The sequence below is a fragment of the Ahaetulla prasina genome, chromosome 2, assembly GCF_028640845.1.
Source record: "Ahaetulla prasina isolate Xishuangbanna chromosome 2, ASM2864084v1, whole genome shotgun sequence".
Classification (NCBI taxonomy): domain Eukaryota; kingdom Metazoa; phylum Chordata; class Lepidosauria; order Squamata; family Colubridae; genus Ahaetulla; species Ahaetulla prasina.
The window spans coordinates 218477217-218503817 of NC_080540.1; the positions used below are offsets into that span (position 1 = coordinate 218477217).

The 26601-nt window shown below is 39.2% G+C and overlaps 3 protein-coding genes across 3 annotated transcripts; all 3 read left to right on the forward strand.

Annotated features, from left to right (window-relative positions):
* The first annotated feature begins 190 nt into the window (after positions 1-190).
* LOC131190692 (interferon omega-1-like) lies at positions 191-1359 on the forward strand. The gene is made up of 2 exons (XM_058168050.1): positions 191-743; positions 1355-1359. Exons 1-2 carry the CDS (start codon positions 191-193, stop codon positions 1357-1359), a joined length of 558 nt encoding a protein of 185 aa, XP_058024033.1.
* Positions 1360-11873: 10514 nt separating this feature from the next.
* On the forward strand, positions 11874-13014 carry LOC131190693 (interferon omega-1-like). Its single transcript, XM_058168051.1, has 2 exons — positions 11874-12411; positions 13010-13014. Exons 1-2 carry the CDS (start codon positions 11955-11957, stop codon positions 13012-13014), a joined length of 462 nt encoding a protein of 153 aa, XP_058024034.1. The 5' UTR covers positions 11874-11954.
* A 10845-nt stretch (positions 13015-23859) lies between these two features.
* LOC131190694 (interferon omega-1-like) lies at positions 23860-26285 on the forward strand. The gene is made up of 2 exons (XM_058168052.1): positions 23860-24412; positions 26281-26285. Exons 1-2 carry the CDS (start codon positions 23860-23862, stop codon positions 26283-26285), a joined length of 558 nt encoding a protein of 185 aa, XP_058024035.1.
* The last annotated feature ends 316 nt before the right edge of the window (positions 26286-26601 follow it).

Here is a 26601-nt window from a genome sequence, read left to right on the forward strand (position 1 = left end):
ATACAGAGAAAAAGTAGAGAAACAGAAAAAAGAAATTTCAATATCCTAGTGGTATAAATACAAAGATGCAGCAGACTCAGGAGCATCTTTCAGAAGAACCAATTTTCCAGGTTCAACTTTTTAAAAGAGGTCACGTTCCTTCATCTTCATTATGAAGACACAACTTTGGTTTCTGCAAATCTGCCTAGTGATGTTCTGCACCAAAGTCTCATCTCAGCACTGCCATCAACTTCACAGCAGACTACAAGAAGCCAACAAAGAAAACTTGGAACTCTTGGGAAGTCAGATGAGAGCCACCATTCCCTTCCAATGTATTGGAGATATTGTAGACTTCTCACATCTCAATGAAGAAAATTTAATGAGCATGAATGAACCACCCCAGGAAGTGGATGCCAAAATAGCCATACAAGAAATGCTCCAACAGACAAACCTCATCTTCAAGCAAGTTCATGCTGAATTGTTTTGGGATGAGAATTCTCTAAGAAATTTCCATGCTGGATTGGATCAGCAGATTAAGAACCTGGAAACATGCCAAAATGAAGAGTTGGGAGCTGGCACCATATCCAGTCCAAGGGATCAGAAACTGCAGCTCACCAGATTAAGAGTGAAGAGGTATTTTCAAGGGCTGAACGATTTCCTGAAAGATAAGGAATACAGCTCCTGTGCCTGGGAGATTGTTCAGATCCAACTCAGAGAATGTTTCCTATTGATTCATCAACTTATCCAGAGGATTCCAACTCAAGGTATCAAGTACTTCTTAAATGTTTTTTTTTATTAGAATTGAAAGGGAAAAGGGGAAATTAGGAAAATTTACAGTTACTTATTATGATATGTACGTCAAAATTCTAATTGCTACAATTTTTGTCCACATTCTTAATCTATAGCTTGACCTAAATCTCTAGCATCTAGACTACTTCTTTTTACTACAATCTTTGACCTTTGAATGTTATGAGAGGGCAAAACTGAATGGCAACTCAATCCACTATAAGAAAAATAGGGCTGTGCAAATAATTGCATAAGGCACTTTGTTCATGAGTGAAATGCCCCTCTGGATCTACTTCTCAAATGGTAAAGTAGAAGCAGTCGTGTCAAGGCCTGCCGTGATCACCTGAGCCCCACTGAATGATTTGTATAGCTCTAATAAGTAAAGACAGACAGTTTTTCTGAATCCAACATTTTAGAAATTGCTTGGTTTAAATTAGTTAGTTCCAAATTACTAGTGAGAAAAGTATAGTACACTTTTATATGAAGCAAGGATACAGCCATGTTTATTAATTTGAACTAAAACGCTTAATAGTTTAAATACTTGTTAACGTGAATAGGAATTTCTAACTGTTTTTCCTTTTCTTTCCAGCTTGACTTGCTCCCTATGATGCAATATGAAAAGCAGCAAAATGAAACCATTCAGCTGTCCCTCAGTGCCTTTCAGTTATTCCTAGAAAGCTTCTGACGGTTCCTGTTTCTACTTTCCCTTTGACTGCATTGCTTCACGAAGTTACGAACTGAAAAGCAAAATAAAACATGGAGCCTTATTTAAAAAAAAAAAGGACCAACAACACGAAAATCCATAGAAAAAGTCCTCCCGAAACAACCCAAAAGTTTTCTGCAAAATTTGTCAAGCTTCATTGAATTGCTTCCACAGATTCCAAAGTGAACTTTATCAAAGAATTCTGCGCAAAAAGATAAAATTGTGTTCTTTCGTTCACCCAATTCCCTTAAACTTAATACACGTTTCTATGGTATAATATACAGGGTAAAATACATGATCCTAATATCAAATGGAACCAGTAGAATTTAAATTATGTCTAACTGGACTTGATCATTCAAGGAAGTTGCAATTAACTATCAGAGGCAGCTGACATGACAGGACTCGGAAAATTGATCACCAGTGAAACCCAGGGAAATCACACCAACCAGACGGAGGTAGTTTCCACTGTATATTGTATTGAAACAGCAAAAGATGTCGCAATGCACCTGGAAAACAAATTAAATTGTTACTGAAAATTTTGTGGTTCATTTGACTCTACAAGACCACTTGAACCACAAAGCCATTCAAGAGAAGCAACTTTGGGAGAGATAACAAGCCACTATTGCTAATTTTGCTTTCTTTGGGGACAAATTATGTGGAAAGACTTTTCTAGGGATAAAGTTAGGTGGAAAACACTCCAACAGAATAGATGAGATCCAATATAGCTACTGAGTGCAGATGTTCAAGTGTCATAGAAGTAGTACTATTGAAACTATTTTACAAAATATCTTTATTCTTTTTTAAAATATTAATCCCATTAGAGAATTGCAGAATTATTTATTTATTTATTTATTTATTTATTTATTTTTCTTTTATCATAACAAAACAATGCATACATTGCTGTCCAGTATTTATTTTATTCATTTATTTATATTATTTATCTACCGTATATACTCGAATATAAGCCGATCCGAGTATAAGCCGAGGTCCCCAATTTTACCCCAAAAACTGGGGTAAACTGGGGACTCGAGTATAAGCCGAGGGTGGGAAATGAGGCACCTACCGGTTGAAACCTCCTCCCTCAGCTGAGAAGGCTGGCGGCTCCCCGCCCGCCCTCTCACTGCACCGCAGGGCTTCCGTCCGTAAAATGTGAAAAAGAAAAAAAACTTCAGTATAAGGTATATACTCGAGTATGTCGAGGGCTTAAAAAACAAAACTCGAGTATAAGTCGAGAGACCCAGTATAAGCCGAGGACGTTTTTCAGCACAAAATGTGCTGAAAAACTCTTATCTATCTATTTATATTATTTATCTATTTATTTATTTATCTATCTATTTATGCTATCTATTTATATTATCCTAGTCTTCATTGCTGTTATAAAAGTCAAGAAGTCTATTTAGTCAAAATTGTCTATTAAAATGCTAACTTCAAATAAAATTGGTGGTTTGGATTATTTCATCTATTTGGATTATTTTCATTTATTTTAGTCTGGGCATATTCCTTCCTTCCTTCCTTCCTTCCTTCCTTCCTTGTGGTGGGATCTTATAGAACTTTATTTGGAAAAAACTAAATTAGAAATTGCCAAGTTTCCTTCCAAGAATGTATAGAATTATGGTATTACAATTGTACTTTTTATAATAATTATAAATAATATAAATATATTATGACAGATAATAATCATACAAATTCATGAAACCCAACATTTTAGTTATTCTTTCACTTAATCCAAACGATCGGAAATCTTCCTATAATGAAGTTGTAAAATGTGTTAATTCATGAAGCTATTTCCATAGTATCTGATCACATCTTGATCGACACAAACACTGGCATGTTATCATATAAGTGTTTTAAACTATAATCCGCATTGAAATCATAATCCATTTTAATTACTATTATTTTTTTGATTTATTTATATCCTACCTTTATTATTTTTACAAATGACTCAAAGCAACAAACATATCCAACACACCTCACTTTTCCATTTTCCAATAACCTGTGAGGTGGATTGGGCTGAGGGAAAGTGACTGGGCCCAAGGTCATCCAGCTGGCTTTCATGACTGAGGCAGGACCTGAACTCATAACCTCTAACTTTCTAGACTAGTGCCTTAGCCACTAGACCAAACTGGCTCTTCACTGTTTGAAGACGGTTCAAGATATTATTTTCACAGATGACAAAAATTACTGTTTCTTCCCTCCACAATACAATTGTCTGCTTTTTATTATTCCATCTTTCAACCAAACTAAATATAAAAATGGTAATGCAAATCAATTTTGGACAATTCTTGTGCTTGTAGGGCACAAATAGGATTTTGACTCGTTGAAGTTAAAGCAGATAAAACCACAATTCATTGAAGTGATTTAGGATTCCCCCAGTTTTCATTGTTCCCAGTTCAACAGAGCATAATATCAAAGAAAATAATATTGATCACAAAACGAGGGATAAAATTTTAAGATATTTCTACAGTGTACTGTACTTCTGGTTGTCACTCAGTGTCATGTTCAACAGAAGTATTATGTTTTCAAGTTTAGTTCTACATTGTAAACAATGCACTAGTTTTTTTTTTCTTCATAAAATCATTTTTTTCCTTTTGCCATTAAAAAGTTTAGATGTATCTTCGTTATAAACAGAACAGAGAAAGAAAGAGACAGAGTTTATTTACAAGGAGTTCCAGTTCAGTAGACAGCAAAAAATAGGCAGCAAAATATTGTTTTTCTTCCTGTGTTGCAAACCCATGATTCTGGGCAATTCTGTGTAGAAAATTCCGCAATCAGATAATCAGACAAATGAAAGCAACATGATGAAGTTCTACTGAATAGGCACACAGTGAAACCTGGGTTCCTGTCCAGTAACTGGGCATAGAATAAGGTTCTGCATAGGGCTACTTCAGTTACACTAATACTCGAAGTGCTCTATCGATGTAGAAAGAAAACATCATCGTCCAGATACCCCTGATCAGACTTTCATCCCAGTTCAGACACAAAACAACCAAGCCCTTTAAAGAAATAGCCATATACAGGTAGTCCTTGACTTACAACAGTTCATTTAATGAACATTCGAAGTTACAATAGCACTGAAAAAAGCGACCATTTTTCACACTTACAACCATTGCAGCATCCCCATGGTTACATGATCAAAACTCAGAGGCTTTTCGAACTGATTCATATTTATGACTGTGGCAGTGTCCTGGGGTCATGAGATCACCTTTTGTGACCTTCTGACAGACAAAGCCAAAGGGGAAACCAGATTGACTTAACAACGATGTTACTGACTTACAAAGTGCACTGATTCACTGAACAACCATGGCAAGAAAGGTCAAAAGTTCACTTAACAAATGTCTCGGTTAGCAACATAATTTTTTGTCTCAATTGTGGTCGTAAGTCAAGGATTTCTTGCATGTATGCGTAGCCTATTTATAGGTAGTTCTCACTTAACATTGGCCGCTAAGCAACACAGTCATAAAATGCAACATCAGGTGACTGGACTAACTTAACAATGGCAATTGCATTATTAGGCAAATCCTTTGTGGTCCCAGAGTCCCGCTGTGTCCTGTGGTCCACATTTTTGACTTCCTGCCAACTTTCCTGTTGACTTTGCTTATCAGAAGCTAGCAGTCAGCGCTACGAATGAAGATCACATGACTGTCGGACACTGCAATCATCATAATTGTGAGCCAGTTTGCCAAGCCCCCAATCACAATCTTGGGCTACTGGGCATAATTCAATAGCCGCCACTATGGGGAAGGATCATAATTCCCCTCATTGAGCGGCATTCTAACTTTGAACAGCCTTTGAATGTTTGGCGCCTAAATGAGGACTACCTGTGTACAAGCCACCATTCTGAACCAAGTATATCCTTGCTGTTATCAAAGAATATTTGAGGATGATTGATGAACTTATCAAGATGGTTATGTTAAAATGTACCTGTTTTACATAAATAAACTTTTTATATATCCTGTTACACAGTTCACTCATAATTTTAATAAAAGAAAATCTATTATTTTCTGGAAAAGTTTCTGGAAAACTTAAATAAATAATTCCTCCTGGTATTTTCTGGCTTTCATTTTAATCAGCGTCATTTATGTCTCAAAAATACCTGAATAAACAATGTTGAATAGAGATCCCAAATCTTCTCTAACTCCAAATGGAAAAAGTAGTATTGACTATTTTATATATTTGGGTGGAAATATTTTTATAATTGTTTCTGCAGGTATATCAAATTCATTCTGATCTTGTAAGTAGCTATCACTATATTCAATTGTTCCTTCTTAAAAAACAGTGTGATATAAATTCAGTGAAGTTGTACTTCCTTTACCAATAGTTTTCTTGAAATATTTCCAAAGGAAGAAAAATTCCTATTATCCAGAGTTTCATTGTTTCTCCTATAAACCTACAAATGGGGAGGAAAGAATTGTGTTTTAACCAGGTTCTCAAATTATTAATTCAAATAACTATACCACACTCCATAATATCCTGCTACATCTCTTGCAGATTAAAAAAAATCACCCTCAGGTGGCTCAGTTCAAATTGGATCTGACCGAGAAGGAGGCTCAGCAGAAGCACCTTACTGAGGACTACAAGCATAGGCTTTCCAAGCAGAGGGAAGACCTGTGGGAGTGCAAGGCCAGGTACTAGTGCCTGGAGGCTCACCGAGCTGAGATGGTCAGCCAGTTTCAGGCCATGATGTATTTTTATTTATTTATTTATTAAATTTTTATACCGCCCTTCTCTCGAAGGACTCAGGGCGGTGTACAGCCAAAGATAAAACACAATATATATACAATTAAAACAACATTTAAAACATAGCAGATTATAAAAGGCTTATAATTTAAAAATTTAGATTTAAAATTTAAAATTTAAAATAATAACAAAACCCCAAATTTAAAATTCAACACTATTATGCCAGTCCTGCTTGAATAAATAAGTGTGTTTTAAGCTCAGGACGGAAGGTCCGAAGATCAGGCACTTGACGTAGGCCAGGGGGAAGTTCATTCCAGAGCATCGCTGCCCCCACAGAGAAGGCCCTACTCCTGGGGGCCGCCCGCCGACACTGTTTGGCGGATGGCACCCTGAGGAGACCTTCTCTGTGAGAGCGTACGGGTCGGTGGGAGGCAAAGGGTAACAGCAGGCGGTCTCGTAAGTACCCGGGTCCTAAGCCATGGAGCGCTTTAAAGGTGGTAACCAAAATCTTGAAGCGTACCCGAAAAACCACAGGAAGCCAGTGCAGACTACGGAGTAGTGATGTTACATGGGAGCCACGAGCGGCTCCCGTTACTACTCGTGCAGCCGCATTCTGGACTAACTGTAGCCTCCGGGTGCACCTCAAGGGCAGCCCCATGTAGAGAGCATTGCAGTAATCCAACCTAGACATAACCAGAGCGTGAGTGACCGTGCATAAGGCAGCCCGGTCAAGGAAGGGCGGACCAAGCGAACTTGGTAAAAGGCCCTCCTGGAGACGGCCGCCAGATGTTCATCAAAGGACAGCCGTCCATCCAGGAGGACGCCCAAGTTGCGATCCACCTCCTTTGGGGCCACTAACTGCTTCAACAGTCAGCTGCGGATGCAGCTGACTGTACCGGGGTGCCGGCATCCACAGCCACTCCGTCTTGGAGGGATTGAGCTTGAGTCTGTTTCTCCCCATCCAGACCCGTACAGCTTCCAAGCACCGGGACAGCACTTCGACCGCTTCGTTGGGGTGGTCCGGGGTGGAAAAGTACAGTTGAGTATCATCAGCGTACAGATGATAATCCACCCCAAAACCACTGATGACCTCACCCAGCGGCTTCATATAGATGTTGAACAGGGTAGGCGAGAGAATCAACCCCTGAGGCACCCCACAAGTGAGGCGTCTCGAGGACGACCTCTGCCCCCCTGTCAACACCGTCTGCGACCGGTCAGAGAGATAGGAGGAGAACCACCGATAAACGGTGCCCCCCACTCCTAATCCCTCCAACCGGTGCAGCAGGATACCATGGTCGATGGTATCAAAAGCCGCTGAGAGATCTAATAGGACCAAGGCAGAGGAGCAACCCCTGTCCCTGTCCCTCCAGAGGTCATCCACCAACGCGACCAAAGCCGTCTCCGTGCTATAACCGGGTCGGAAACCGAACTGGAACGGGTCTAGATAGACAGTTTCCTCCAGGTGCCGGGGGAGCTGCCATGCAACCACACTCTCTACAACCTTCGCCACAAAGCGAAGGTTGGAGACTGGACGATAATTTCCCAAAATAGCTGGGTCCAGGGAAGGCTTCTTGAGGAGAGGTCTCACCACCGCCTCTTTCAAGGCGGCGGGGAAAACCCCTTCCACCAAAGAAGCATTTATAATCCCCTGGAGCCAGCCTCGTGTCACTTCATGAGCAGCCAGCACTAACCAGGAAGGACACGGGTCCAGTAAACATGTAGTTGCATGTAATCTCCCCAGCAACCTGTCCATGTCCTCGAGAGCCACAGAATCAAATTCATCCCAAATAACCTCAACAAGACGCGACTATGTCATCTCAGTTGGATCATCGCAATCTTGGTCCAAACTATCCCGAAGTTGAACGATTTTATCGTATAGATAACCGTTAAACTCCTCAGCTCGTCCCTGTAGGGGATCATCCCGTCCCCCTTGATGAAGAAGGGAACGGGTCACCCGAAACAAGGCGGCCGGGCGGTTATCTGCCAATGCAATGAGGGTGGAAATGTAGGAACGCTTCGCCTCCCTCATTGCCACTAGGTAGGTCTTAGTAAAAGACCTCACTAGTGTCCGATCAGCCTCGGAACGGCTAGACCTCCAAGTACTGCGAGGCGGGGGCGTCTTCTCTGGCGTTTCATCTCTCTCAGCTCCTCGGAAAACCAGGGAGCCAATTGAGATCTACACCAGGTCAGAGGCCGCAAAGGCACGACACGGTCCAAAACCCCAGCCGTGGCCCGTTCCCAGGCCGCAACCAGTTCTTTAGTCGTGCCGTGGGTAAGATCCTCAGGAAACAGCCCAAGCTCCGTCAGGAACCTTTCCGGGTCCATCAGGCACCTGGGACGGAACCAATGCATTGGCTCCGTCTCCCTGCGGTGGTGAGCGGTGGTCTGAAAGTCTAGGCGAAGAAGAAAATGATCTGACCATGACACCGGTACCTTCACTATATCTCCTAAAACCAGATCATTAACCCACTGACCAGAGATAAAAATCAGGTCTAGCGCGCCTCCCCCAATGCGTGTAGGGCCATCAGTTACTTGAATCAGGTCCAAGGCCGTCATGGAGGCCTGGAACTCCTGAACCACCGTTGATGACAAGCCGGCCGATGGCTAGTTGAAATCCCCCAAGACCAAAAGTCTGGGAATCTCAACCGCCACGCCAGGAAGCACCTCTAGTAGCTCAGGTAGGGCTGTAGTCACGCAGCAAGGAGCCAGGTACGTGATCAACAACCCCATCTGATTCCGGTGGCCTCACTTCACAAGGAGGGATTCACAGCCAGCTATCTGAGGAACAGTGGACTCCCTCGGCTCCAAACTTTCGTTAATCACAACCGCCACCGCCCCAGCCCTACCTTGGGCCCTCGGCTGATGGAATGCCCGGAAACCCGGAGGGCACAGTTCAACCAGGGGTACACCCCCTTCTGTGCCCAACCAGGTTTCCGTAATGCCCATAAAGTCCGCGGACTCCCTCTGAATAAGGTCACAAATCAGGGGAGCCTTACTGACCACGGACCGGGCATTGCAAAGCATCAGCCAAAGACCCAAACTCTGAGGGTCTTGACCATCCAGGGAACGAGTAAGGACTGGGGGGCCGGAGCACGTGATCGCTTTTAAACATCGACCACGTGCTCCCAAAGAACGATACAGCCCCCTGCCTCCGCCATATCTGCCTCTCCCACTTACCATACAGATGGAAAAACATTCTCTGCTCTGCACAATCCCCTCCCCCCTGTCTTCGGACCAACTAAAATACTGTCGTGAGCGCGCGCTGGAACTGGACATACCCTCCTCGACGGGTTTCCCCCAACACCCGCCCTTACCCTCCCCCCCCCTTTAAAAATTCCCTATTTAAAAATCCCCAAAGGCTCTTCCTTGACGCATGCCACCTCTGTGGGTCCCAAGACCCGTCATTGAGGCCGGCCCTTGGTAACAAAGCGGGCCATTCCTGCGAGGCGGGGGCACCTCGCAGGCGCAAGAGTTCACAAGACGAATAGCGCATAATGACTGAAGATAAACAGATAAAAGATAAAAATCGGCGATAAAAAGGCTCCATCTCCGAATGGCAGAAATGTTAAAATATGATGGTAATCCAAAATGAGGACAGGCATCGGATGGAAAACAAAAAGGACAGTCTAGATGGTAATCTATCCAAGCCTCGTCCAAACATCATGGAACAGGGGGTGGGGGTGCTTCGGTCGTGACATATGTCCTCCTCTGTCCCCAAGCAAGTCTCCTACCAACTCCCAAATAGTCCGAACAGGACCAGTAACAGCCATAAAGATCTCAAAAGGCCGGGGAGAGGCATAGTCACGGGATGGTTACACAGTCACGGGATGGTTAAACAGTCACGGGATGGTTAAACGGGGATAGATCGGGAGTACCTCCGTCGCCTCCCCGGAGTCCTCCAACATCCGCTTCCAAAAATGGCCACTGGAACAAGGTCCTCCGGCTCTTCTCCACCAGTGGCACTTCCCTTCAGCCTTCGCCCAAAGCCCCACACCAGGAAGTCGAAGCAGACCCCAAGTCAGAATTTCTGCCTCACTCCGACCCACACAAAAAGACCCAGAAGGAGGAGACTAAAAAGATTCAATAAAAAGCTTGAAGAACTACATTTTCTGAAACAGTTTCAGTTTCAGTTTATCACAGCCATAGCCCAGAACAAATAAAAAACACTCAGTAAATATACAATTAAAAATTCAAGAATAAAATAATACATAACAGATAAAATCTATGATAAAATCCAGTTATCTGTTCTGTAACTTAACATTAAAATACTACTGACATCAATCGTGTGTAATACCATTCCTAGAAATTAAAATACATGATCTCAACCAATAGGGTCACTTCCTAATTTACATGCGTGGAGAGCCGTCAAGTACGTGAATAAATGTATTTTTCCCATAACTGTTATATATATATATATCTCCAAAAAGTTGGCATTGGTTGACCTCTCTAATTCGGTAACCAATTTTTTTCTTGTGGACATTGAACTGACACAAAATTTTGCCACTGCACATGTAGTAGCCCGATCTGAAGCTATATCAACAGTAGAAACAACAGTAGTATCAACAGTAGAAACCTTCAAATTTCTGGGTTCTATCATATCGCAAGATCTAAAATGGACAGCTAACATCAAAAACATCATTTAAAAAGGACAACAAAGAATGTTCTTTCTGCGCCAACTCAGTAAGCTCAAACTGCCCAAGGAGCTGCTGATCCAATTCTATAGAGGAATTATTGAGTCTGTCATTTGCACCTCTATAACTGTCTGGTTCGGTTCTGCAACCCAACAAGAAAAACACAGACTTCAGAGGATAATTAGAACTGCAGAAAAAATAATTGCTACCAACTTGCCTTCCATTGAGGACCTGTATACTGCACGAATCAAGAAGAGGGCCGTGAAAATATTTGCAGATCCCTCGCATCCTGGACATAAACTGTTTCAACTCCTACCCTCAAAACGACGCTATAGAGCAGTGCACACCAGAACAACTAGACACAAGAACAGTTTTTTCCCGAAGGCCATCACTCTGCTAAACAAATAATTCCCTCAACACTGTCAGACTATTTACTGAATCTGCACTACTATTAATCGTTTCATAATTCCCATCGCCAATCTCTTTCCACTTATGACTGTATGACTATAACTTGTTGCTGGCAATCCTTATGATTTATATTGATATATTGATCATCAATTGTGTTGTAAATGTTGTACCTTGATGAACGCATCTTTTCTTTTATGTACACTGAGAGCATATGCACCAAGACAAATTCCTTGTGTGTCCAATCACACTTGGCCAATAAAAAAAAAATTCTATCTACTACAACACACACAAAAACCCCTTATTTTAAAAATAATTAAGGACGATGAAAGAAAGTTCCATTAGAGTGTTAATTTTCAGTTAACAGTTTTGATTTAATTTAATTTTGGGGGAAATGTACACATTCAACATTTTGTTCTCCAAATATGACCACCTTTCAGAATGGTTTGGGGATGTACATAAGGAAGAAGAAAAGTGAAAATCAGAATACAGAGAAAAAGTAGAGAAACAGAAAAAAGAAATTTCAATATCCTTAGTGGTATAAATACAAAGATGCAGCAGACTCAGGAGCATCTTTCAGAACAACCAATTTTCCAGGTTCAACTTTTTAAAAGAGGTCACGTTCCTTCACCTTCATTATGAAGACACAACTTTGGTTTCTGCAAATCTGCCTAGTGATGTTCTGCAGCGAAGTCTCATCTCAGCACTGCGATCAACTTCACAGCAGACTACAAGAAGCCAACAAAGAAAACTTGGAACTCTTGGGAAGTCAGATGGGAGCCACCATTCCCTTCCAATGTATTGGAGATATTGTAGACTTCTCACATCTCAATGAAGAAAATTTAATGAGCATGAATGAAGCACTCCAGGAAGTGGATGCCAAAATAGCCATACAAGAAATGCTCCAACAGACAGACCTCATCTTCAAGCAAGTTCATGCTGAATTATTTTGGGATGAGAACTCTCTAAGAAATTTCCATGCTGGATTGGATCAGCAGATTAAGAACCTGGAAACATGCCAAAATGAAGACTTGGGAGCTGGCACCATATCTAGTCCAAGGGATCAGAAACTGCAGCTCACCAGATTAAGAGTGAAGAGATATTTTCAAGGGCTGAACGATTTCCTGAAAGATAAGGAATACAGCTCCTGCGCCTGGAAGATTGTTCAGATCCAACTCAGAGAATGTTTCCTATTGATTCATCAACTTATCCAGAGGATTCCAACTCAAGGTATCAAGTACTTCTTAAATGTTTTTTTTTTATTAGAATTGAAAGGGAAAAGGGGAAATTAGGAAAATTTACAGTTACTTGGCTTATATGTACGTCAAAATTCTAATTGCTACAATTTTTGTCCACATTCTTAATCTATAGCTTGACCTAAATCTCTAGCATCTAGACTACTTCTTTTTACTACAATCTTTGACCTTTGAATGTTATGAGAGGGCAAAACTGAATGGCAACTCAATCCACTATAAGAAAAATAGGGCTGTGCAAATAATTGCATAAGGCACTTTGTTCATGAGTGAAATGCCCCTCTGGATCTACTTCTCAAATGGTAAAGTAGAAGCAGTCGTGTCAAGGCCTGCCGTGATCACCTGAGCCCCACTGAATGATTTGTATAGCTCTAAAAAGTAAAGACATACAGTTTTTATGAATCCAACACTTTAGGAATTCCTTGGTTTAAATTAGGCTAGGTAGAAAAATATAGTACACTTTTATATGAAGCAAGGATACAGCCACGTTTATTAATTTGAATTAAAACGCTTAATAGTTTAAATACTTGTTAACATCAATAGGAATTTCTAACTGTTTTTCCCTTTCTTTCTAGCTTGACTTGCTCCCTATGATGCAATATGAAAAGCAGCAAAATGAAACCATTCAGCTGTCCCTCAGTGCCTTTCATTTGTTCCTAGAAAGCTTCTGATGGTTCCTGTTTCTACTTTCTCTTTGACTGCATTGCTTCACGAAGTTACAAACTGAAAAGCAAAAATTTTTTATTTAAAAAAAAAAGGACCAACAACAGGAAAATCCATAGAAAAAGTCCTCCCAAAACAACCCAAAAGTTTTCTGCAAAATTTGTCAAGCTTCATTGAATTGCTTCCACAGATTCCAATGTGAACTCTATCAAAGAATTCTGCGCGAAAAGATAAAATTGTGTTCTTTCGTTCACCCAATTCCCTTAAACTTAATAGATGTTTCTATGGTATAATATACAGGGTAAAAATACATGATCCTAATATCAAATGAAACCAGTAGAATTTAAATTATGTCCAGTGGTGGGATTCAGCCAGTTCGCACCACTTCGGGAGAACCGGTTGTTAACTTTCTGAGCAGATTGCTGAACTGGTTGTTGGAAGAAATCATTAGGACAGAGAACCAGTTGTAAAATTATTTGAATCCCACCACTGATTATGTCTAACTGGACTTGATCATTCAAGGAGGTTGCAATTAACTATCAGAGACAGCTGACATGACAGGACTCGGAAAACTGATCACCAGTGAAACCCAGGGAAATCACACCAACCAGACCAACGTAGTTTCCACTATATATTGTATTGAAACAGCAAAAGATGTCGCAATGCACCTGGAAAACGGATTAAATTGCTACTGAAAGTTTTGTGGTTCATTTGACTCTACGAGACCACTTGAACCACAAAGCCATTCAAGAGAAGCAACTTTGGGAGAGATAACAAGCCAGTATTGCTAATTTTGCTTTCTTTGGGGACAAATTATGTGGAAAGACTTTTCTAGGGATAAAGTTAGGTGGAAAACACTCCAACAGAACAGATGAGATCCAATATAGCTACTGAATGCAGATGTTCAAGTGTCATAGAAGTAGTACTATTGAAACTATTTTACAAAATATCTTTATTCTTTTTAAAAATATTAATCCCATTAGAGAATTGCAGTATTATTTATTTATTTATTTATTTTTCTTTTATCATAACAAAACAATGCATACATTGCTGTCCAGTATTTATTTTATTCATTTATTTATATTATTTATCTATTTATTTATTTATCTATCTATCTATTTATGCTATATATTTATATTATCCTAGTCTTCATTGCTATGTTACAAAAGTCAAGAAGTCTATTAAAATGTTAAAATTGTCTATTAAAATGCTAACTTCAAATAAAATTGGTGGTTTGGATTATTTCATCTATTTGGATTATTTTCATTTATTTTAGTCAGGGCATATTCCTTCCTTCCTTCCTTCCTTCCTTCCTTCCTTGTGGTGGGATCTTATAGAACTTTATTTGGAAAAAACTAAATTAGAAATTGCCAAGTTTCCTTCCAAGAATGTATAGAATTATGGTATTACAATTGTACTTTTTATAATAATTATAAATAATATAAATATATTATGACAGATAATAATCATACAAATTCATGAAACCCAACATTTTAGTCATTCTTTCACTTAATCCAAACGATCGGAAATCTTCCTATAATGAAGTTGTAAAATGTGTTAATTCATGAAGCTATTTCCATAGTATCTGATCACATCTTGATTGACACAAACACTGGCATGTTATATATAACATATAACATATATATATATCCGCATTGAAATCATAACACATTTTAATTACTGTTATTTTTTTGTTTATATTCTACCTTTATTATTTTTACAAATGACTCAAAGCAACGAACATATCCAACACACCTCACTTTTCCATTTTCCAATAACCTGTGAGGTGGATCGGGCTGAGGGAAAGTGACTGGGCCCAAGGTCATCCAGCTGGCTTTCATGACTGAGGCAGGACCTGAACTCATACCCTCTAACTTTCTAGACTAGTGCCTTAGCCACTAGACCAAACTGGCTCTTCACTGTTTGAAGACGGTTCAAGATATTATTTTCATAGATGACAAAAATTACTGTTTCTTCCCTCCACAGTACAATTGCCTGCTTTTTATTATTCCATCTTTCAACCAAACTAAATATAAAAATGTTAATGCAAATCAATTTTGGACAATTTTTGTGCTTGTAGGGCACAAATAGAATTTTGACTCAGTGAAGTTAATAAAACCACAATTCGTTGAAGTGATTTAAGATTCCCCCAGTTTTCATTGTTCCCAGTTCAAGAGAGCATAATATCAAAGAAAATAATATTGATCACAAAACGAGGGATAAAATTTTAAGATATTTCTACAGTGTACTGTACTTCTGGTTGTCACTCAGTGTCATGGTCAACAGAAGTATTATGTTTTCAGTTTTAGGTCTACATTGTAAACAATGCACTAGTTGTTTTTTTTCTTCATAAAATCATTTTTTTCCTTCTGCCATTAAAAAGTTTAGATGTATTGTTTGTTATAAACAGAACAGAGAAAGAAAGAGACAGAGTTTATTTACAAGGAGTTCCAGTTAAGTGGACAGCAAAAAATAGGCAGCAAAATATTGTTTTTCTTCCTGTGTTGCAAACCTATGATTTTGGGCAATTCTGTGTAGAAAATTCCTCAATCAGATAATCAGACAAATGATAGCAACATGATGATGTTCTACTGAATAGGCACAGAGTGAAACCTGGGTTCCTGTCCTGTAACTGGGCATAGAATAAGGTTCTGCATAGGGCTACTTCAGTTACACTAATACTTGAAGTGCTCTATCGATGTAGAAAGAAAACATCATCGTCCAGATACCCCGATCAGACTTTCATCCCAGTTCAGACACAAAACAACCAAGCCCTTTAAAGAAATAGCCATATACAGGTAGTCTTCGACTTACAACAGTTCATTTAATGACCGTTCAAAGTTACAATAGAACTGAAAAAAGCGACCATTTTTCACACTTACAACCATTGCAGCATCCCCATGGTTACATGATCAAAACTCAGAGGCTTTTCGAACTGATTCATATTTATGACGGTGGCAGTGTCCTGGGGTCATGAGATCCCCTTTTGTGACCTTCTGACAAACAAAGCCAAGGGGGAAACCAGATTGACTTAACAACTGTGTTACTAACTTTACAAAGTGCACTGATTCACTGAACAACCGTGGCAAGAAAGGTCAAAAGTTCACTTAACAAATGTCTCAGTTAGCAACATAAATTTTTGTCTCAATTGTGGTCGTAAGTCAAGGATTTCCTGCATGTGTGTGTAGCCTATTTATAGGTAGTTCTCACTTAACATTGGCTGCTAAGAAACACAGTCACAAAATGCAACATCAGGTGACTGGATTAACTTAACAATGGCAATTGCATTATTAGGCAAATCCCTTGTGGTTCCAGAGTCCCACTGTGACCTGTGGTCCCCATTTGTGACCTCCTGCCAACTTTCCTGTTGACTTTGCTTATCAGAAGCCAGCAGTCAGCGCTACGAATGAAGATCACATGACTGTCGGACACTGCAATCATCATAATTGTGAGCCAGTTTGCCAAGTCCCCAATCACAATCTTGGGCTACTGGGCATAATTCAATGGCCGCCACTATGGGGAAGGATCATAATTCCCCTCATTGAGCGGCATCCTAACTTTGAAAAGCCTTTGAATGATTGGTGCTTAAATGAAGACTACCTGTGTACAAACCACCATTCTGAACCAAGTATATCCTTGCTGTTATCAAAGAATATTTGGGGATGATTGCAATAAGTGATTGGTTTAATTTAACAGAGGACAGAATTTTGAATATAGAAGGTTATGATTTGCTATATGGATGGCATGCATATTTAATTTATGACAAAAAAGTGGATAAGGCCTTTAAAAATCATGTGCTAAGAAATGCCCTTCTGCGTGTTTGGAAAAAATACTCTTATAAACTAAATTATAAGGTTCCTATATGGGCAAGTCCTAGACATACAGTAGAAAATATAAACATAGAACAGAATCAGGAAATGATTACATATAAAGATCTTTTGTATACTGAAAGAGGTACCGTATATACTCGAGTATAAGCTGAGTTTTTCAGCACGTTTTTTGTGCTAAAAACGTCCTAAACTTATACTATATATAACTTATACTCAGTTTTTTCTTCTTTTTCACATTATACGGATGGTGCAAACTTGGCGGGCTTTTGCATTAGCTGAAGCCCTGCCGGTGCAGTGAGAGGCGGGAGGAGCCAGCCTTCTCGGCTGAGGGAGGGAGGCTTTCCTGACGGTAGCTGCCTCATTTCCTCCTCACATACTGAGTCCCAGTTTACCCCAGTTTTTGGGGTAAAATTTACCTCGGCTTATACTCGGATCGGCTTATATTCGAGTATAAGGTAATTTGCAGTTAAAATCTCTGCAAGTATTAAGAGGAAGGAAAAATTATACTTGGTTTCAATATGAGCAACTACGTGCTAGATGGAAGGAGATCAGAAAATTGGTATAGAGCAGAACGAGGGAAATTTGGTAAAGCAAATTAGAAATCAGTCTCAGGAGCATATAAAGATTGTATAATGTGTTACTTGAAATAGATTCTGAAAGGGACTTGGTAAAGGACTGTATGATAAAGTGGGCACAAAATTTTCAGGAGCCAATATTATTGGAAACGTGGGAAAAATTTGGGTTAGAAATGTTAAATTCATGAGCACAGAATCTGAGGGAAAAATTTTTATAAAATGTTTTATAGATGGCATCTAGATCCTAAAAAATTATCATGTATGTATCCAGAAATGCAAGCAAAATGTTGGAGATGTAATTGTGATGACGCTACATATTTTCACATTTGGTGGACTTGTAAGGACATAAAGGCCTTTTGGATAAAAATTTGGTGGATTTTACAAAATGTTTTGAAAAAGAAGATAAAGTTCCTGCCGCAATTTTTCTTGTTGGGAATTATTACGGATTGTACAGTAATTGAGACTAAATTGATTTTAAATCTAATAACTGCAGCAAGATTACTAATAGGACAATATTGGAAGAAAAAAGAAGTACCAACAATAGAAGAATGGATATTGAAAGTTGCCAATTTGGCTGAGATGGCTAAGATATCAGCCTTTTTGAAAGACAATACGCAAGAAAGATACTTAAAGGAATGGAAAAATGGATTGACTATATTCAACGAGATATCAGACTAAGAGTTATCAGACTGTTTTGAATGATTATGATGTATTATTTTGATTGCTTTTGGGGAAGTTAGGAATTGATGATTGTAGGGTATAATTAAGTTGGGACGAAAATTTTTAGCATATGTTTGTTTTATTTTTAACTATACCTTGTGCTCGTTCCGGGAAGTCGGGGAGGGTTGCGAAGGAGGGGAGGAGGGGGAAAGGGGAAAAAATTTTGTAAAACATTTTGAATAAAAAAAAAAATGTACCTGTTTTACATAAATAAACTTTTTATATATCCTGTTATACAGTTCACTCATTATTTTAATAAAAGAAAATCTATTATTTTCTGGAAACTTTTCTGGAAAAATTAAATGAATAATTCCCCCTGGTATTTTCTGGCTTTCATTTTAATCAGCGTCATTTATGTCTCAAAAATATCTGAATAAACAATGTTGAATAGAGATCCCAAATCTTCTCTAACTCCAAATGGAAAAAGTAGTATTGACTATTTTATATATTTGGATTTCATTATGGGTGGAAATATTTTTATAATTGTTTCTGCAGGTATATCAAATTCATTCTGATCTTGTAAGTAGCTATCAGTACATTCAATTGTTCCTTCTTAAAAAACAGTGTGATACAAATTCAGTGAAGTTGTACTTCCTTTACCAATAGTTTTCTTGAAATATTTCCAAAGGAAGAAAAATTCCTATTATCCAGAGTTTCATTGTTTCTCCTATAAACCTAAAAATGAGGAGGAAAGAATTGTGTTTTAACCAGGTTCTCAAATTATTAATTCAAATAACTATACCACACTCCATAATATCCTGCTACATCTCTTGCAGATTAAAAAAAATCACCCTCAGGTGGCTCAGTTCAAATTGGATCTGACCGAGAAGGAGGCTCAGCAGAAGCACCTTACTGAGGACTACAAGCATAGGCTTTCCAAGCAGAGGGAAGACCTGTGGGAGTGCAAGGCCAGGTACTAGTGCCTGGAGGCTCAGTGGGCTGAGATGGTCAGCCAGTTTCAGGCCATGATGCAGTCCCACTGGAACAAGGTCCTCCGGCTCTTCTCCACCAGTGGCACTTCCCTCCAGCCTCCGCCCAAAGCCCCACACCAGGAGGCCGAAACAGACCCCAAGTCAGAATTTCTGCCTCACTCCGACCCACACAAAAAGACCCCAAAAGAGGAGTTTCAGTTTCAGTTTCAGTTTATCACAGCCATAGCCCAGAACAAATAAAAAACACTCAGTAAATATACAATTAAAAATCCAAGAATAAAATAATACATAACAGATAAAATCTATGATAAAATCCAGTTATCTGTTCTGTAACTTAACATTAAAATACTACTGACACCAATCGTGTGTAATACCATTCCTATAAATTAAAATACATGATCTCAACCAATAGGGTCACTTCCTAATTTGCATGCGTGGAGAGCCGTCAAGTACGCGAATAAATGTATTTTTCCCATAACTGTTATATATATATCTCCAAAAAGTTGGCATTGGTTGACCTCTCTAATTCGGTAACCAATTTTTTTCTTGTGGACATTGAAGTGACACAAAATTTTGCCACTGCACGTGTGGTAGTCCGATTTGAATCTTGGAGGAGAAAGTCTACATAAAAGTCTTCTGTCCTCCCTGGCAATCTCTCTAATAAGGGGAGAATATATATTGACCTACATACTCTGTATAACTCACAGTACAATAAGACATGTGAGATATCTTCGACTTCTCCTTTATCACATATACATACCTGTTCTGCTATTGGTGTTTTCTTGTACCTACCCTGGAGAAGTGCTGAGGGGAGAATATTAAATCTGGCTCTGAAGAAAGCTATTCTTTCTTTTGGGGAGATCAGATCATTCAGATATTCTGCTGATATCCACACACCCTGCTTGAATTTGTCCCTACTGTGGAGAGGCAACCTGTTTAATTCTTCTTGGAACTCCATGTCCTTCATTCTCCAATTCATCCAATTTCATATAGTTATTACATACTTATGATTATATTTATGCCTATATATCATATAGTTATTTCATACTTATGATTATATATAATGTTGTGACAAATAAATAAAATAAAAATAAAATTAAATAAATAAATAAATAAAAATAAATTCTATCAATTACCACTTGCTTTGCTTTGTCAAAGCCTAGGGACATTAAGAATATCGGTGAGAACCCATAAGAGCCCAGCTTGTGATCTGTCGCCTATTTCCAGGGGGAGGGGAAGTTATCTATCAGCACTAGCAGGGACAGTCCCTCTGGAAAGAAATGAATCTTTAGCCAATAGATAATCATCATCTTCCAGGCTCTTATCTGAATTTGAGGCATACCTGTCTCAATTCTTAAATGGGCATTTGGAGTTCCTTTGGGTGCAGCTAAGATGGCTTGCAGGAATTTGGTTTGTATAGTTTCTAGCAAGTTTTTCTTTGCAAGGATTCCTGACTGTACCCCATAAAGAATCTGCGCCAATGTTTTGCCTCAAAAAGTTTTAAGGCAGCAGGTACTAATTGACCTCCACCCGTATAAAAGAAGTGTTTAATTGCATTTGAGGACCTATTGGCTTCTTGCAATGTCTGCTCCAGGTGTGCCTTCCAAGTCTCTTGCGAATGGAAGACTACCCTCAGATATCTAAATGTCCTAACCTTTTCTAATCTGTGTCCTTCAATTTTCCAAGAGTATTGTCTGGGTCTTTTAGCAAAAACTAAAATTTTTGATTTATCAAAGTTAAGGACCAACTTATTCTATCTACAGAAGCCAAGTGTTGTCCTACTTGTTCTCTTCAATCCTATGGGAGTTTGTGAAATAATAGCAGCATCGTCGGCATACAAGAGAATTGGGATTTTTCGTTGTGCTATATTAGGAGGGTGTAGATCAGGGTTCTGTAAAAGTTCAATTAGGGGGTTAATATAGAAGTTAAAAGAAGGGAGACAGGATACAGCCCTGCCGTACCCATTTTTGAACCCTTTTGGAGTGAGCTAGTGTTCTATTAGTAAGAACCAATTTCAAATTTGAGATTAAAATTTCAAACTCCTCTAAGTATGATCCTTCAAACTCATTTCTTAGTAGAGATGAATACAATTCTATGGTTTCAGGGACTGACATCCATTTAGTATCTTCCTTTGCATTTTTCTCGGTCCATTTAATTTTTACCTGGTTATTTTGGCTCTTTAACCTGGGTAAGCAGATTGAGCCAACCGTTAGTAATTTCTGGTGTAGTGTAAGAGTAAGAATAAGTATGTTATAAGTAAGAATAGTATGCTATCTTGTTCTTTTCTTGTGAGAGCACCAAAAGCATTAATGAGACCAGTTTCTGTGCTGTTTACATCTTCGCTGGACAAAGCTGGTTTATTCCCACTTTCTTCCTCTCTCTTTTCCAAGGTTGAGAATGCAGAAGAGACAGCAACTTTGGGAGCTCGCATGTAAACAATTAAGGGTTTAACCCTTTCCGCACAGAAAACTCTGATAGGGAAAATTTGAAAGGAGGCTAGATGTACCTTCCTCTTGAATAACATTCGTGGAATGGTTGGCTTTTTGAAAGATAGAAGTATCCGCTTCCAATTTGCGGTCTCAGGAAGCCACTCCACAGCGCGGAGATCGATCTGCCCCCAGTGACATTGTAGAAGCTGGTTTAGGGAATTTAGTATAGCACTCTTGGTAATCTAGCGTCCATGATTAATTCTATTCATATGAATTCTAAGCACAATCTGGTGTGTTTGTAGTGAGCAATATGATTGTTGTAATTGTAGGGAAAATGCTTTACTGCCTTCCAGTGAAACTCCTCTATTAATACCTCCTCCTCTTGGTGCCTTGTCTGAAAAACGACTATTTTTTTGCGTGGGCTGCCACTTTTTGGCAGGCTCTCCAGCTGTTTCCCTGGGTCTTTGCTCTCCTTCCTCCTCCTTATCCTGAGTACGTGGTTTACCCAAGTCTGTTGTATGGCCTTTAGTGTGGATGACTGTAGCCCGACGTTGTGCTTGCAGAAAAACAGCTATATCTTTTTTCAGTGTCTCTAAGTCATGTTGGATGGTTATTAGTTGCTCAGATATTGAAACCACCGTTTGTGCTGTAAGAAGGCATTGGTTTGCCATAAACTCTGTTGTATTCTCCCACGGTAAGATCTCCACAACCTGGATTAGTCTGTTGTTAAACTTTTTAGTCTTTATCTCGGTCTCCATACAAGCTGGAGCTGGACTCATTGAATGTGAAAACAGCTGGCTGTTGTTTTGCTCCCCTCCCCCCAGATTAGGAAAGTCTAGTATCTGCTGTTTTGTCAAATCTCTTTGCTGGTCCCGCTCTAACCTCTCCAGCTTGTTGGGAATGGAGTGGGGGAGATATTTTTACTTACAAGTCTCTTGTCAGCAAAGTGCTCATCAATATTTGGTTGTTTTGCATTCTTCATTGGTGGGAGAGATCCCGGGCTGGTGCCTTGGTGCTTCTTTCTTTTCCCCATGCCTTCTTATTCCTCCTCAGCCAAAACTTTGTCTGTGTCATGGTTTATGATGTTATTGTCTCCAAAAAAATATTATTTAAATAAAAAGGCTCCTGTGGGTATACTAAAAATTAAGAAATAAAATAAAACCAAGAGGAGCTGCTTCAAAAAACGCTCTGGCTACAGCAGCAGCCCTGCCCTCCTTCTTTTCAAGGAGTAAAATTGAAACTTTTAAATTTAAAGGTTAAAAGTTAAAAAAATGATTTAAAAATTGATTTAAGAGTTAAAAGGGTATTTTTAGATAAAAATACAATAAAAATAAAGCGCAAAAAAGAGAACAAAGTTAAAAAGTTAAAAATTGATTTAAAAGTAGAAAAAATGTTTTTTAAAAAAGGATAAAATTAGAGAGTAAAAAGTAGAGCAAAGCTCAAAGCTGCTGCTCACTCCAGCCATTTTTCTGTATGCAAAGGGGGAGACTCTCTCCAGCAACACAAATGTTCATTGCATGTATCCAGCCCAGGGGCCATAGTCTGAGGACCCTTGATTTAATGCACTATTAAAAAAATGCAAATAATTTTTCTGCGGACCACCAAAATTTTCTCGTGGACCACTGGAGGTCCATGGACCACCAGTTGGTGACCACTGATCTACATAACTGCCTGTATCTGGGCCTTCAGCAGCCCATTTGGCTTTCCACTGTGTGTTGATGTCAAAGTTGTTAGACACTTCTTGAGCCAGTGCCAGAGTGGGTGAGTAAATCAGGTGAGTAAAAAAATCCTACAAGATTTATCACTGGGAGAATTCTAGACTATCAGAAATTATTTTATACGGAACAAGTAAATACTGAAGCTATAATATCTACTACAACACTCACACACAAACACTATTTTAAGTTCATTTTTAAAATAATTAGGGATGATGAGAGAAAGTTTCATCAGATTGTTAATTTTCAGTTAACAGTTTTAATTTAATTTTGGGGGCAAATGTACACATTCAACATTCCATTTTCCAAATATGACCACCTTTCAGAATAGTTTGGGGATGTACATAAGGAAGAAGAAAAGTGAAAATCAGAATAGAGAGAAAAAGTAGAGAAACAGAAAAAAGAAATTCCAATATCCTAGTGGTATAAATACAAAGATGCAGCAGACTCAGGAGCATCTTTCAGAAGAACCAATTTTCCAGGTTCAACTTTTCAAAAGAGTCACGTTCCTTCATCTTCATTATGAAGACACAACTTTGGTTTCTGCAAATCTGCCTAGTGATGTTCTGCACCAAAGTCTCATCTCAGCACTGCGATCAACTTCAAAGCAGACTACAAGAAGCCAACAAAGGGAACTTGGAATTCTTGGGAAGTCAGATGAGAGCCACCATTCCCTTCCAATGTATTGGAGATATTGTAGACTTCTCACATCTCAATGAAGAAAATTTAATGAGCATGAATGAAGCACCCCAGGAAGTGGATGCCAAAATAGCCATACAAGAAATCCTCCAACAGACAGACCTTATCTTCAAGCAAGTTCATGCTGAATTGTTTTGGGATGAGAATTCTCTAAGAAATTTCCATGCTGGATTGGATCAGCAGATTAAGAACCTGGAAACATGCCAAAATGAAGAGTTGGGAGCTGGCACCATATCCAGTCCAAGGGATGAGAAACTGCAGCTCACCAGATTAAGAGTGAAGAGGTATTTTCAAGGGTTGAACAATTTCCTGAAAGATAAGGAATACAGCTCCTGTGCCTGGGAGATTGTTCAGATCCAACTCAGAGAATGTTTCCTATTGATTCATCAACTTATCCAGAGGATTCCAACTCAAGGTACCAATTACTTCTTAAATGTTTTTTTTTATTAGAATTGAAAGGGAAAAGGGGAAATTAGGAAAATTTACAGTTACTTATTATGATATGTACGTCAAAATTCTAATTGCCACAATTTTTGTCCACATTCTTAACTATAGTAGGTTCAATCTATAGCTTGACCTAAATCTCTAGCATCTAGACTACGTCTTTTGATTGAATTACTATAATCTTTGACCTTTGAATGTTACAAGAGGGCAAAATTGAATGGAAACTCAATCCACTATAAGAAAAATAGGGCTAGGCAAATAATTGCATAAGGCACTTTGTTCATGAGTGAAATGCCCCTCTGGATCTACTTCTCAAATGGTAAAGTAGAAGCAGTCGTGTCAAGGCCTGCCGTGATTACCTGAGCCCCACTGAATGATTTGTATAGCTCTAAAAAGTAAAGACATACAGTTTTTATGAATCCAACACTTTAGGAACTCCTTGGTTTAAATTAGGCTAGGTAGAAAAATATAGTACACTTTTATATGAAGCAAGGATACAACCATGTTTATTAATTTGAATTAAAATGCTTAATAGTTTAAATACTTAACATAACATAACATCACAGTTGGAAGGGACCTTGGAAGCCTTCTAGTCCAACCCCCTGCCCAGGCAGGAAACCCTACACCATCTCAGTCAGATGGTTATCCAACATTTTCTTAAAAATTTCCAGTGTTGGAGCATTCACAACTTCTGAAGGCAAGTCGTTCCACTTATTAATTGTTCTAACTGTCAGGAAATTTCTCCTTAGTTCTAAGTTGCTTCTTTCTTTGATCAGTTTCCACCCATTGCTTCTTGTTCTACCCTCAGGTGCTTTGGAGAACAGCCCGACTCCCTCTTTTTTGTGGCAGCCCCTGAGATATTGGAACACAGCTATCATGTCTCCCCTAGTCCTTCTTTTTGTTAAACTAGACATACCCAGTTCCTGCAACCGTTCTTCATATGTTTTATCCTCCAGTCCCCAATCATCTTTGTTGCTCTTCTCTGCACTCTTTCTAGAGTCTCAACATCTTTTTTACATCGTGGCGACCAAAACTGGATGCAATATTCCAAGTGTGGTCTTACCAAGGCATTATAAAGTGGTACTAACACTTCACGTGATCTTGATTCTATCCCTCTGTTTATGCAGCCCAGAACTGTGTTGGCTTTTTAACAGCTGCTGCACTGCTGGCTCATATCTAAATGGTTATCCACTAGGACTCCAAGATCCCTCTCACAGGTACTACTATTGAGCCAGGTACCACATATACGGTACTGGTGCATTTTGTCTTTTTGGCCTAAATGTAGAACCTTACTTTTTTCACTGTTGAATTTCATTTTGTTAGATAGCGCCCAATGTTCAAGTCTGTCAAGATCTTTCTGTAACTTGAGCCTATCTTCTGGAGTGTTGGCTATTCCTGCCAGCTTGGTGTCATCTGCAAATTTGATGAGTTCCCCATCTATCCCCTCGTCCAAGTCATTGATGAAGATGTTGAAGAGTACTGGGCCTAAAACAGAGCCTTGGGGTACTCCACTGCATACTTCCCTCCATGTGGATATAGTTCCGTTGAGGACTACACGTTGAGTGCGGTTGGTCAGCCAGTTACGAATCCATCTGGTGGTGGTGCTGTCTAACCCACATTTTTCTACTTTATCTAGTAGTAGGTTATGGTCTACTTTATCAAATGCTTTACTGAAGTCCAAGTATATTATATCGACAGCATTCCTCTGGTCTACTAATTTTGTCATTTTGTCAAAGAATGCGATAAGATTAGTCTGGCATGATCTGTTTTTGACAAACCCATGTAACCCACTTGTTACCATGAATAGGAATTTCTAACTGTTTTTCCTTTTCTTTCCAGCTTGACTTGCTCCCTATGATGCAATATGAAAAGCAGCAAAATGAAACCATTCAGCTGTCCCTCAGTGCCTTTCACTTGTTCCTAGAAAGCTTCTGATGGTTCCTGTTTCTACTTTCCCTTTGACTTCATTGCTTCACGAAGTTACGAACTGAAAAGCAAAATAAAACATGGAGCCTTATTTAAAAAAAAAAAGGACCAACAACACGAAAATCCATAGAAAAAGTCCTCCCGAAACAACCCAAAAGTTTTCTGCAAAATTTGTCAAGCTTCATTGAATTGCTTCCACAGATTCCAACGTGAACTTTATCAAAGAATTCTGTG